Genomic DNA, 13495 nt, shown 5'->3' with positions numbered 1-13495 from the left:
TCATCCACGTGTGAAATTTCTCAGGAAAACTACAGTGATTCATTTGGAAAATACTCTACAATCAGTCAAAAGGAAATTTATTCGTATTTTATTTCTCGAAATGCATCCAATATTAAATACATTTCATTGATAAAATTCCATTTCCACAAGGAAATAGAAATATGAATAGTGCGAATTGAGAGATTTATATGTATATTTGTCATAAAATTTCTATATGAACAGAAGAAATGGAAAATAGGAAGAAAATGTGAAAGAGAATAAATGAAAGATATTTTATGAAGAATTGAATTAATAATTAAATTTGCATTTAATATTGTCGAGCTATATCTTGTAATTTAACCATGGACAACCACCTATTTAGTTCGTGCAAGACCCAATTTCCGTAATTACTTACACAGGAAAAAATATTTCGTAAAATTGTAAATATTTGTTGATTTTTTACTGGTGACTTACGAAATGCTCCTAAATTTTGTATAAATCCACTAAAAAGTTCGTAAAAGTTTGTATTCTTTTCACAAACATTGTTCGCAACATAATCATTTGACAAACATTTTTTCCCCTTTTAAGAACATTTGTTCGTACATTTTTGCTTGCCAGACAATAATATACAAACAAATGACAAAATTTTACGAACATTTTCTGTGGGTTTGCGAACATTTACTAACAAATGTTTGTAAAAGAACAAGAAATGTTCGTTAAGTGTTCATGTTATAAACAATATTTGTGAAAAAAGCACAAACTTTTACAAACTTTTTAGTGCATTATACAATCTAGGAGCATTTCGTAAGTCCCCAGTAGGAATTCACAAACATTTACAAATAATTTTACGAAATATTCTTTTTCTGTGTAGACACTTTTATATTTAGGACAAATTCGCATCACATAATTTTAAACGATCTTCTGTAAATTTAAGTGTCAGAGAACTTTAACGTTTATCATCTATTTATTCATCAAGGGTAAATTAAGCTAATTTAAAACCTGTTCCAAATGGAAATTTTTCTCTATTCCAAATGGAAACGTCATTGTTTTCATGATAAATACAGTACTAAATTATTATATTTATATATTTTCTATACCACAGTTTCATTATTTAGTTAATTTTGCTTCAAATAAAGCGAAAATCCATTTAAATTCACAAATTTTAATTTGTTAATTTCTCAGAAAAAACTTCTCGAATTTTGCATCTATCAACCATGCTTTCTAATGAAAAACACAATTAGGCTCATTGTTCTTCATTCGTTTTTTCTTACATTTGTGTAATATTTTTGACAGAATTATGTGAAATTAAGTGTTAATCTAAATGCTTCAATAGGAAACCCCGGAAATATGATTTTTCTTATTGTTTTAGATGGAAAAGGAGAAAAGACCAGCAATAATTAGAACAAATCCTGCACTCAAGAGCAACTCAGCAAGGTTTTGGAAGCCTTTCGCCGAGGTTTCACTTACACTGTTTGTCTCCAATTAGAACATTTTCCCTGTCTCCATTTGGATTAATTTGTTTCCAATATAAGCATTTTACACTCGCGTATTTTTCTTGTATTTAACAAGTTTTCAAATTAGATTTAAAGAATTTTCACTAAACAGTAACATTCTAGAAGACTCAAGGAGCAAATTTATTTAATTCTCTTCAGAAAAAAATATGAACTTAATGTGTTGAATCTTCTATCAAAGTTAAAGCGTCTGGAAATGGTTTTTTAATTAGGACATTTACCCTACCTACTAAATATTTTCCTAGTGGCCAAACAGTTAAAGATATGAACTTTAGGTCTTCGTTGGTTTCTGTCAATTCTAGTACTACAATCATGTACTAAACTTTTCACTTACATTTCAACATTTTTTTTTTAAATTAAGATTATCACAAAAGATAATTTTTGTAGAGGACACTCGTTAAAAAAATCACAGTATCATATTCCTTTGAGATATTATTCCTTTCAGCAACTTCAAAAATATGAACAGTTCATCCGGATTCATTTTCTTTTAATAAATTTTTCTTGAGAATTTCTCAAGTGAATTTGAAGCACAAAGGGAAAAAAAACTAAGGTAAAAATTAATATAGTTTTACCTGGGATATTGAGGTCCGCAGAGAGTATAGCAGCAATTGTGCCAGCATCCCTGTGAGAAGGGATTGTAGCCACCCTTAAACTTTCCCGTCACCTGCTCATTTGTCGTTCGCCCTCGTGACACGAGCACCATGTGAAATCCCGTGAGACCAAATACAGGAATTGCCAGTACAATAATGATGGCAATAAGCACAAGAGCCACAATCACATCCACCTGTGCCAATTTCTCCTTGTTGTGCAGCACAAATATGAGACACAGCGTAAAGATGCTCAACATGTGAATGGAGAGGGATATCAGGAAGAAGAAGAAGAACCGATAGTTCCTACGACCTATTTCACAAAAAATAAAACCCCAATCAAAAGAAAGAACATCCACTGGTCAGAGATCAAATAGATTCAAATAATGTCGAACAGGGTCCCTCTCTCTTATCAATTCATCTCGTCAATATCTCTCTCTGTCATATTCATATTTCCATATAGAATATTCATCGACCCCAACCATCAACCTTGACTCACAATCATTCCATTTCTCCAATTGATTTTGAAACCTTCTCATTCTCCCTAATAATATAGTTTTATTGATTGAACTTACCTATGCATGAATTGACCCATGGACAGTGATGATCCATTTTCTGAAAGAAAATACAGAATCTTTGAAGAGAGCCCTTTCAACACGAGGATATCAGTCTAGAGAGATATATTGAATGAAATTCGGCAAGTATAATTCTAGATATTCAATTCTATGTATTAATGATATGAGTTTTGCAACCCTAAAGCCCTAATTTGTCTTGCTCTGGAGTTTAATATCTTAGAGGATTTATCTGTAAATATTTAATTAACTTTGATAATTCTAAAAATTTCTTTTTTATTTGTTTTTCAATATGAATTTAATTTATGAACCTTGAAAATTTAAGAAAAAAAAACTAAAACTCATTTCCTGTAGGGGAATTCTGTAACTGTATGATAATGTCATATGACAAATTTCCATAAAAAATAATTCTAATGTAGGACAACATTAACCCTTTAACGACGAGACTCTTTTTATGGACTGAAAATCAACAATAAAAATTAAACTGTGAAACATAATCAATGATAAGGCTTACATCTAACCTTGGAAAGTTCAACTGAGTCTGATTCGGTGTATTTTGTGCTTCTATGAACGATAGGGACAAAAATAGCCAAAAAATTTAAGTAATTTTTCTGACAATACCAATTAATAATATTTTTCGCTTTAATGAAAAATATGACGTATGAGTAGGGTAATTGGCCTAAAGCGAGACAGTTTGGAAAGTTGGACAAAGCAGTGTGGAATGTGAGACACCTCCTTAAAAACTTGATAATAAATCAATTAAATATTTCAATTTTCGATAAAAAGATTATGAAACCTAATTTTATGATTATTCGAGAAGTTAAAAATGCAAAAATCGTTATAAAACAATCAAAGGGTGACTTGCAAGAAGAATTTAAAAAATGTATTGCATGCGTGATATTCTTAACCTTGACACTGTAGTTGTCATTTTCTCTGTTTCTTAGGAAAGTTGCTAGGAAAATATCAAAGTGTTTTGTTTGATTTTTCGTCATATTTTGTGAAATATTGTTAAGTCCGCAGTGAAAATCGAAGGACATACATCCATTTAAAAGGTGAATAAAAAATATTTGTGAAATATTACATTTAAAAAAGATAGAAAAGTGATTTAATTTCGCGTTGCTTTCAAAACAAGTTTTATGAAATCTTGGACAAGTTGATTTTGTGAATGAATTTGGTGGTTTTTTTTTGCAGTGAAATCATGTTAACAAGAACGACAAAGATCCTAAAGTATCCGGATCCGGAGAAATAGTTGCAACAGCAGTTAGCAGCTGATAAGGAGAAAATCTCCTGGAAAAGGCTGCAAAGATTTCCAGATTCCGAAGACCACTTTTTCTGACAGAATGTATAGTAAAAGTCGCAAAAACTCCTGGAGAAAGACAAATAGGAGCCTCTACAGAACTCCCAAAGCAAGTGGAAAAGGATTTGGACGGATGGGGAATTGAAAAGTGTTAAAAATTGCATCCGCTTTAAAGTTATAACTTCTGGACAACGCGAGACGTCTGTGAAATTTACAGAACCTCTTGTTGGTTGGGCGTCCAAGAAGTTCTTGGTAATTAGCGTTCCTCAACTGTTACCCGGACATAAAGGAGGGATTAGCATAACCATCAAATGTGCAAGTATAGGGGGAGGCTTTGATCGTTCGCACATACGCTACCTTCAGACACTTCATATTTCTCCCATATTCCTTTATGAATCTCACATATGGCTATATATTGTAATAGCTAACCTTAAATCCCATCTTTCCTGAAAAAATTGAGAGTCTAATCCTTTTTTCCTAGTTTCAGGAAACAAAAAATAAAAACAGGTCCAAAACTGTAATTTTGCTGTGCAATATTTCATACGATTGTGCAGAATTAATATCACTTTTCTGAAAAACTACTATCACAAAGGGTAGAAGGGTTATTAGGAATCAGATTTATGTAAAAATCTTTTAGGCTGAACAGGCACTTTTTGTGGGTGGAACAAAATTCACAAACTTGACTCAGATTCATCGATCGCACATAGAAGACTGCTTCTTTCAGATATTTTCCAGGAAACTTCATTTTAGATACGATCCCTCATATTCACATCTATTGTAATCTACCGATTTGATCCACCACTAAAAAGGAAAACTTAAAAATCGTAAAGTTGATAAACAAGAAGTAATTTGACTCAAATAGGCTGCAGTTGAGTAATTATTAAGCAATTTTGCATTTCTTTGATATAAAAATATTTTTCAAGCTTGCACAAACTGAATGTGCAATGAAAGAATCACATCTGCAATAAGCTCATTCAGTTTACAACTGGTTTTTTGACAATCTTTGACATAACCTCACTATTGTGTTGTTTTGCATGACAAAGAAAAGAAATTGTCCGTGAGAAGCTGTTTTGTGAAAATTTTAGCTTGTTCACCTGCTGAAGCTCAATATCTGTGCTAAATCCCGATTCCTGCAGCTGCAGGAACAGAGAAATCTTCAATGATGCGCATTCAAACGTTTTTGTGCATATCCGGCTCCGTGGAGGAATGGTGGAATCTTGTGTGGTCTTCTCGCTTGCAGAGTTTTAGTCAATTTTTAGCTTTAAAAACTTATTGATTCGTGTAAATTTGGTGATATTTGGACTTTTTAAGAAAGTATTCATCAGATTTAACCGTTTCGGGAGTGAAATTCTCGTAGAACCAATCAAAAAAATGGTTTTTAATGTCAATAAAACATCTCTCAGAAAAGTTCCAGAAAAGTGATATTAAAATGTTTTATTCTATATAAAAATGGTTTAATCAAGTAGATTAGAGTTCCCTTTAAACAATGATGTGCAACTTTTAGTGTCCGGTGCAAAATTTACGGTGAAAATGGGGTGTTCAATGATGGCGTGAATCGTGTGCGATAATAGAAACTTGATTCATCTATCGGATAAATCGCCATTAAATTTTCATTTTCCTCTGGAGGAAAATCTAAGGATTTCCTGGAATTTTGTTTGGTGGGATTATAAACCTTATAAGTAAGACATTTTTTTGGCATAGTTGGAGAATCCATACAGTTTGCATGGTAGTTAGAAAAAATCACTGAACTTGAACATCATTTTTGTATGCGAAAGTTCAAAGCCTCCCCCTACAGAGAAAACCCTCAACATTTGATTATCTACATATTTTGTATGATATTTTGTCATTAATATCACTATGTCCAACTTTCCAAAAGTTTTTGTCCAACTTTCCAAAATTTTGTCCATCTTTTCAAAATTTGTTATTTTTTTAATTTCCGTGAATTTTTCGATTATTCGGTTGCAATATTTAATAACAACTGTTAAGATTCTGTTAAAATATTTGTCAAAGAATCCCATGATACAAAAAAATGGTAAAAAATAATTATTCATTCAGTTTAAAAATGGATTTGAAATTGAATTTTTTCTTAAGTGTCTCGCTTTCGACCATCTACCCTATTGTAGTTTTTATTGCCAAAAGGGTTTTGCTTAAAAAAAAATGGACGTATAAAAAATAAATAAAATCAATTATAAATATAAGAATTTAAAAATTCGCCATTTTTGAGCTTAAATATTTACTATACAAATAGATACAGACTTGCAAAAAATATTCTAGATTCCTTTAACCTTCTACTTTACAATTGTGTACAAGAAAAAAATAACTTTAGGTAGTCAGGAAAAATAATTTTCTTTATGGGACACCGGTGTTCCAATCGTCCTTAAAGAGTTAAAACCCAGTGAGCATCTACAAATGGCTCTTGTAAGTAGCACTGTGAAGCTTAACCGATGTTAATGAACTTTTTTTCTTTTATGGACTTTATACTCAAACTATTAGAAAATAAAACTAATTGGAAATAGAAAATGACCCCAAATAAGCTTATGGTCTGAGATTCTTTATAGGCGACCTGGAAATGCATAATACACGAGATTCTTGCAACTCAGAATGTGTGAAATTTCGGCTGTGAGTTGAATTTTACGGGTAAAGAATCGCGTCGAGGCAATTTTATCCGTATCTGCCTCCGAGAAGCGATTCTTCACCTCCAAAATTTACCTTACAATCGAATTATCAAGTATTTCGAGTTGCAAACACTCCAAATTGCATGCACTTCGACGTCGTCTGTAGAGAATCTCAACTACTATAAGCTTATCTGAGCTTATCACTGGTCCTTTAAAGAGTATCGTTACACTGAGAAAAAAAGAGGGTGCGAATAACTTTTTTTCCTGATAACTTCAACACTTTTTAGGTGTAAAAATATATCAACATTTTTTAATGTTAATTTTACACCTTTTTAAGGGTAAAATTAACATGAAAAAGGATAACTTCAACCCCTAATACACATAAAAAGCATAATATTTACACCGATTTCGGATCAATACTGCAGGATAAAATTAACATTTCCGGAATGTTATTTTAACTTTTTGGGATTTCTCTCAGTCTATGCTTTGCTGAATGTTGAAAAATTAGTCTAAAGATTTGAACATCATTCTGCTTTGTAGTTATTTACAAGTACTAATAAGTGTAGAAAGTTCAAAAAAAATGCTCTCTTTTTAAGTACGCAGAGTTTCAAAACGAAAATGTTAAAATCTTCCCGAGTAGTAATCCCTTAATTTCGCCATTATAAAAAAATCTTACAAATGCCACAGGTAGGGGAAGGTTTTGTACCTTTGTAATGTTGCAGCTTGCAGCTTCGTAAAAGTTGATTTTTTTCCAAGTTACTAAATGAATTTCATCCATTGACATATAATCTAAAAGCTAGTCCTACATCTCACATTTCCTGACAAACTTGAAAGCCTAGGCCTTTTTTCCTGGGTCCAAAAGGCAAAAATAAAAAATGGGCCTAAAATCGTAATTCTTATATGTAATATTTTATGCATTTTTGCACACTGCAAGTGTCTTTTTGAAAAAGCAACTATTCCAAGTTATGGAGGGTTTATTAGGGTTAATATTTACTGTAAAAATCTTTTGCTTGAAGGAGGTCGTTTTTGTGGGTGGAGGAAAATTCATAAAAATTACCACCCCTGCAGCTCAAGAAAATTTAATTTTGCAGCTTCGTAAAAACATCTGTCAAAATTACCGCCCACCGAATTTGAGAATATCTCACTGTTTTGGGTCACACTGTGCACGCCGCTCGGGATATTTGACTCATCAGAGATTCCGCTGAATAAGTTCACAAGAAAATTGGGATATTAAACAATTTTCACTAAAATCTCGAAGGAAAACACGCACTTCTCCGTCAAAATGAGACTTCATCAGATGATTTTATTTCACTACTGTCAAATGATACATTAAGCCTGAATCTGCTTATGGTAGGTGTGATTCTTTCATTGCCCATGCGGTGCGTTTTGAGAATTTTTCATCTAATTTGCTTTGTTTTCAAGCGGAATTTTTCACATTTTACTTTAAATTAATCACAATAATTCTAATAATCACTGATGTTCAAAAAAATTTCTGTAAGGCAGATTTGAGACGTTAGAGAAAAAACAAGGATTACAATAGGTGTGATAACTTCTTTCTGATTTGTACAGTGATGAAACTACTAGACTGCTTATGGTAGATGTGATTCTTTAATTGCCACTTCCATGTATTTTGAGTATTTCTCATTCAATTTTCTTTGTTTTAAAGTGGAACTTCCCACATTTCACTTTAAATTGGTAGCTCGTCATTTTTGAAATCAGTTACGTCCAAAATATGTTCTGTAAGACCCATTGGAGGTGTTAGAGAAAATCTGAGGATTACATCAGGTGTGATTATGAGAGAATCACACCTAACCAAGCTCTTAACTGACTGTCAGAATGCAGGGAAAAAATGGTTTTCCGAGTGTTAAAAAACATGTGTTAGAAAAATAGCTTATAACTGATTTTTATTGCGTGATACCTCCTACAAATGGTGAAAACAAGTAGATGAAAGTTCCATCTAAGTAGTGATGCCCAAATTTTTGTGTCCAGTGTAATGTTTTCGGGGAAAATGAGGCCTACAGAGGTGGAAAAAAGTGATACGAAGCTGAGTTAACCAGGGCACCTTCGAGATTAGGGCACCTTAAGAGATTTCTTTGATATAGTGATATAATTGATTCGGCGTGTGTGGCATTCAGTAAAAAATCTTAAATCTTCGACTCCTTTTTTTAATACGAACCTTCAAAACCTTCCCCTACTACTATCAACATAGAAATCGTAGCTTTTCTGGAACCCAAAGGTGATTAATATTTTATTCTTTACTAATCTAATTTTAATACCAAACCATCAAAATGTTCAGAGAAGATATTCTGCAAATATTTGTACATAATTTATTCATTTAAAAGTTTCATCAACTAATTTAAAAATATATCAATAATAAATGTTGCACAAATTAATAAATAAACATATTCAACAATCCAATAGCATTTCAAGTCATTTTCAGGACTATCTCTCAAAATGACAAGTCAATTGATAAAATCATTTATGAGAATAATTCTATATAATTCAGTAGCAAATCCAATCAAAATTGACTCTTGTACCAATACTGAACCCCGACTAATTGAAACGACAATTTCCAATTGAGTCCCAATATAACTTTAATATTATTCCCAATTATGACATTTACATGCCATAAATTTTTCATTGTGTCATAATGATAAAATTGATTGTCATCATAAATACATGTTTTAGTAAGAAACCTAGAGATCGTGAAATAGGAAAAGATTTTCTGGCGTGATTCGAGAACATTTAATGATTAACCTAATGAGAATGATATTAATAGAAAATCTGTAAAGGTAAATACAGAAAATATTCTCACCTCTATACACTGATTGCACACAGAACAATGAGAACATCTGGGTGGTCGGTAGAATTTGCAGGTGACACACCATTTCATCCGGACGGTGATTCCATTGATATCGGCATTCTTGTACAGCGGAGCCCGAAATTCATCTTCTCTGTCTTCATCGGGTAGAGCTGGAAAAGTCAGAGATTGAATTTTATAGGAGACACAAACATCCAAATTAAGTTCTGAACCCGAGAGAGTCATTTTAAATTTAGAATTTAAACTTCCTATTATATACCTAATGATGAAGATGCAATTTCTTTTCTTTTTACTTTGTCTTGTTTTTTTTTTTTTTTGCTGTTATTTACAATTTTATCGTTCTTATGCTTTAAACCAAGACAGGTCACTCACCTTTTGGTATCACACCCGGATCCATAAATGATGCCAGAGTGAAGTTGGCGATCACGAAGAATGTGATGACTCCCTGATAAGCTGGCACCCACGGAAAACGGGACACATAGTACTGGCAACTATTTGATTCAACATTACGATTTTTGTGTTGTGCATGTGAAGAAAGATATCCAAAAATAGACAACAAAATATTAAGAGCATGTCTTTCTTCAGAGCATCGACAGAAGGTAAAAAAAGAAAACAAAAACAGCAGTAGTATTTGCTTGAGAAAGTGATGAAGAAATTCTCAGATTTGGAGTTGAAGTGGAATTAATTGGGAGATTACTCTTCTCGATACATTTACTTATATTTTTACTGTATATAGCCATCATTTTTCATCTTTTCGTTGTGCTTTCATTTTCAACAACTCTCCCCCGAGACCATTTTTTTTTTGTGGAAAAATGTACAATAAATAATTTAAAAAAAAAAACACAGAAAAGTTGTGTTGTTGACTAAGAAGAACCAAGTAAGGTCAAGTTTAAATTTATGAGACACTTACACAGACAATTGAAACTTTCTGCATGAATTTTTAAAGTAGATTTTCATGCAAATATCTTCAGGTTTCGTTTTTAGATAGAAAACTACAGATAAGATGTCATTGTCAGTTTAAAAAAATAAAATTCCGATGAACAATATGAGTTTAAACACAATAAAATAATTAAATTCATTCATAAAACTTATTAGAATTTGAAGATTAATTTTATTTGATAAGCAGCAAAATAGATATTTTAGACTCTTGCTCTGAGCGTCTTAAATTTATTTGCACAATAAAAAATAACACTATTTAGTGTGTAATCTTTCATATCACTATTGTAGTGTTAAATTTGAAAAAAGTCTTTAATTTAAAATTGTTTAAAGTTGTTGAATTTAAAAATTGTTGAATTTTCATTTCATTTTGAAGATTTTAATTTTTTTTTGCCTTTTTACACATTTGTAATATTTTTTCCTGTACTTGGGGATCCCCCCTAATGCGAGATGATTACATCTGATGCACAGATTTTCACGATATACTTATTATGCATATAAATATTTGATGTTCTATATGACTTTTGCACAATGAAAAAAGCATCTCGACTGAAGTATATGTTTTAAATGGAAATTCCACAATTTTTACACAACTTTTGTCTTTAAATTCAACGACTTTTGCTCAAAAATTCAACAACTTTGGTTGAAATGCACAAGGATTCACACTATAATAGTGTGAAAAATTATGATCAAATTATAGTGTTAATTTTTGATCATGTAACAAAACAAAATACTATAAAGTTGTGTATTTTTTCACACTGTAGTATGTGAAAAACTATAATCATACTATAATAGTGACAATTTTTTGAATTTTTCAACAGTTTTAAATCACAAAACATTGTTGAAAAATTTTTATGACTATAATATTGCGAAATTTTACACAGATCGCAATTAAATATGTTGCATCATCTCTCTCCTCCTACGTCTATATAGCGGATTAGGAGCGAGCTACCGGGTCATAAGGGGAGGCTATGGGTGTGCGCCTATGGTTGCCTCGAGTTCGTAAGGGGAGGGTTAAGTCAGTCTCTGGCGAAACCCTGTCGAGAGCGCTTGGACATGGCCGGTAGCTGCGCCATAAAGCCGCTTGATAGGGAAGTCGCGGATGCAACTAGGATTGCATCATTTCAGAAGTGGGATAAGGGCTCAAGAAGCCCCAAGTGAAGTGAAAGTAGTGAAGTGTGTGAAAAGTGCATCAGCTCCCGAAAATCCCAAGGAAATGGCACAAGATCACCGTGATGGTTGATCGTGTCTCTTGGGGCGACAAAAATCGCTTTGGAGGCCCTCTCAGGTGCATAAAATGGTGAAAGAAGCACCTGTGGATGTTTCATTGGGGATGGGAAAGCTGCACAGTGCTTTTCCCTGACCATTTCTGGAGCAAAAACTTGTCTGTGACATGTTCAGACAGTGGAAAATTCCAGAACCCCATCACCAAGAGTAAAGCGCAGAGAGGGAGCACAAGCGATCCTCTAGAGAGGGAAAAAATGCACGCGGAGAGCTTCGAGTGGAGAGAGTGCGAGAATTCCACCCAGCGAGGGAGAAGGATAAGTATAAGCGAGCGGTGGCGTGATCGCTCGAGAGAGAGTTTTTACCCCTCTTGTGTGAGAATGTTTGTGTGCGTGGCATGGAGAGATCTCTCATCCCCTTCTATCTAATGATATTTTATGCATTGTTCTTTGTTAATTTTGGGAGACAATTGCCTTTCAGTTATTTTAGCCTCATTCGCATTCCAAGTGTCTGGTGATTTATTGCGCTGCAGAATTAATTCGTTTAAATTGTTTTTTGATAATTTTGGCAGGTATTTTTAAGAATCCAGACGTGAAGCTGTGTGCAGTTGAAAGTGAAAATTAATAATTCTTATTATTTGGCAGGAAGTGATTTGCAAATTTGCTGTGTTCCACCAAATTTATTTGTGCTAAATTTTAACGCTTCTTTGAGGTACATTTTACAGTACATGGCAAAAGTTTTGGTGCAGCAATTTGAAATGTTTATTTTACTGATAATATTTTCATCCTTTCTTAGAGATTATTATCATCGAGGAGGGAGGAAAATTATTGATAAGTCTTGCAGGTGCTGGGAGGTTGTAAGTACAATTTATTTCTTTAAATTGTGAAGAATCTCGTCATTTTAAAAGACAAAGCAAGTGAATTTCCAAAAAATTAAGCTACACTGAATAATTGTGGTAATTTTTATCAGATAAATTACAGTTCTTTGTGATTTCTTGTTCACAAAAATAGAAAGTAATGGCAACGATATCATTTACAGTAACAATTATTGATTTTTCAAGTGAAATTGCTATATTTTACTCTACATTTGCCCTTGATATGGCATTTTTATTGAAGAATTATTGCCCATTGCAATTTTCTTATTCCATCCTGATACCAAATTGGGTATTTTGTCCCTAAATTACCATGATCTGGGGGTAATGTTTATTCCAGGTACCTTTGAAAAATAAAACAAGTATTTCCTGATGATTTTTCTTGTCCCTAAGAAAGCGGTTGTGAATCTTTTGGGTTTCTGGTACTAATCTTGGGTATTGGTGTTGTTTTTCCCAAACAGTCCGAAATGCCTCGCCCAAGTCGAAATCGCTCTCAAGTTAGCCTTTCCTCACAAGATTTGTCGGCTTCTCAGTCCACAGTCTTAACCCTTCGAGAGATTGAAGCCTTGATTCCTGCATTTGAACCGGGAAATGAGAAGAGTCCTATGGCTAGTGAATGGCTTCAGAAAGTGGACAATGTCGTGGCTTTGTACGACATGAACCCTCAGCGTGCCATGCTAACAGCTGTCATCCGTCTCAAGGGTCCAGCACGTGAATGGTTTGAGGGGATGCAGACAATGATAGTGGATTATGCTCACTTCAAGCAAGAGATTTTGAAGAATTTCCCTGAACAGTTGTCATCAGCTGATGTCCACAAGGTTCTTGCCGGTAGGAAGAGGAAGAGCGATGAGCCAATTGAGTCATATTTCCATTCAGTGGTGAAGCAGGCCAGGAGGATTAACCTAGATGACGACTCCATCCGGCAGTATTTGATTGATGGTGTTCCGAATCTTATGATGCGTGGTCTCTTGTCAGCTGCTCCACGTGGATCTCTCACCGACTTTTTGTCGTACATGAAAAAGGTCGAGCAAACCACCAAGAATCCAAAACGTGAGTCCAATCAAGAAGGACAGCCAGAGAAC

At 33.3% G+C, this 13495-nt stretch overlaps 1 protein-coding gene and 1 long non-coding RNA gene across 5 annotated transcripts in view; one reads left to right on the top strand and one right to left on the bottom strand.

Moving 5' to 3' along the window:
• Window positions 1-13495, bottom strand: part of LOC129805805 (palmitoyltransferase ZDHHC8) — a 79247-nt gene that overhangs the window by 48371 nt on the left and 17381 nt on the right. For all 4 annotated transcript variants that reach the window (XR_008752129.1, XR_008752130.1, XM_055853976.1 and 1 more), the window contains exons 2-5: window positions 9755-9873; window positions 9377-9534; window positions 2653-2692; window positions 2063-2390 (exon numbers count right to left, since the gene is read on the bottom strand). Coding sequence is in view for 2 of the 4 variants with exons in the window: in XM_055853976.1 (XP_055709951.1) it covers window positions 2063-2390; window positions 2653-2692; window positions 9377-9534; window positions 9755-9873 (645 nt within the window). In the remaining 2 variants the exon portion in view is untranslated. The remainder of the gene's footprint in view (window positions 1-2062; window positions 2391-2652; window positions 2693-9376; window positions 9535-9754; window positions 9874-13495) is intronic.
• Window positions 11949-13138, top strand: LOC129805840 (uncharacterized). Its single transcript, XR_008752132.1, has 3 exons — window positions 11949-12253; window positions 12338-12398; window positions 12875-13138. It is a non-coding gene; the product is annotated as an uncharacterized LOC129805840 (long non-coding RNA).

This window comes from Phlebotomus papatasi, chromosome 3 (assembly GCF_024763615.1).
Source record: "Phlebotomus papatasi isolate M1 chromosome 3, Ppap_2.1, whole genome shotgun sequence".
In the NCBI taxonomy this organism is placed as follows: Eukaryota; Metazoa; Arthropoda; class Insecta; order Diptera; family Psychodidae; genus Phlebotomus; species Phlebotomus papatasi.
The sequence above is the reverse complement of the archived record's forward strand: the minus strand, read 5'-3'. Positions and strand labels throughout refer to the sequence as shown.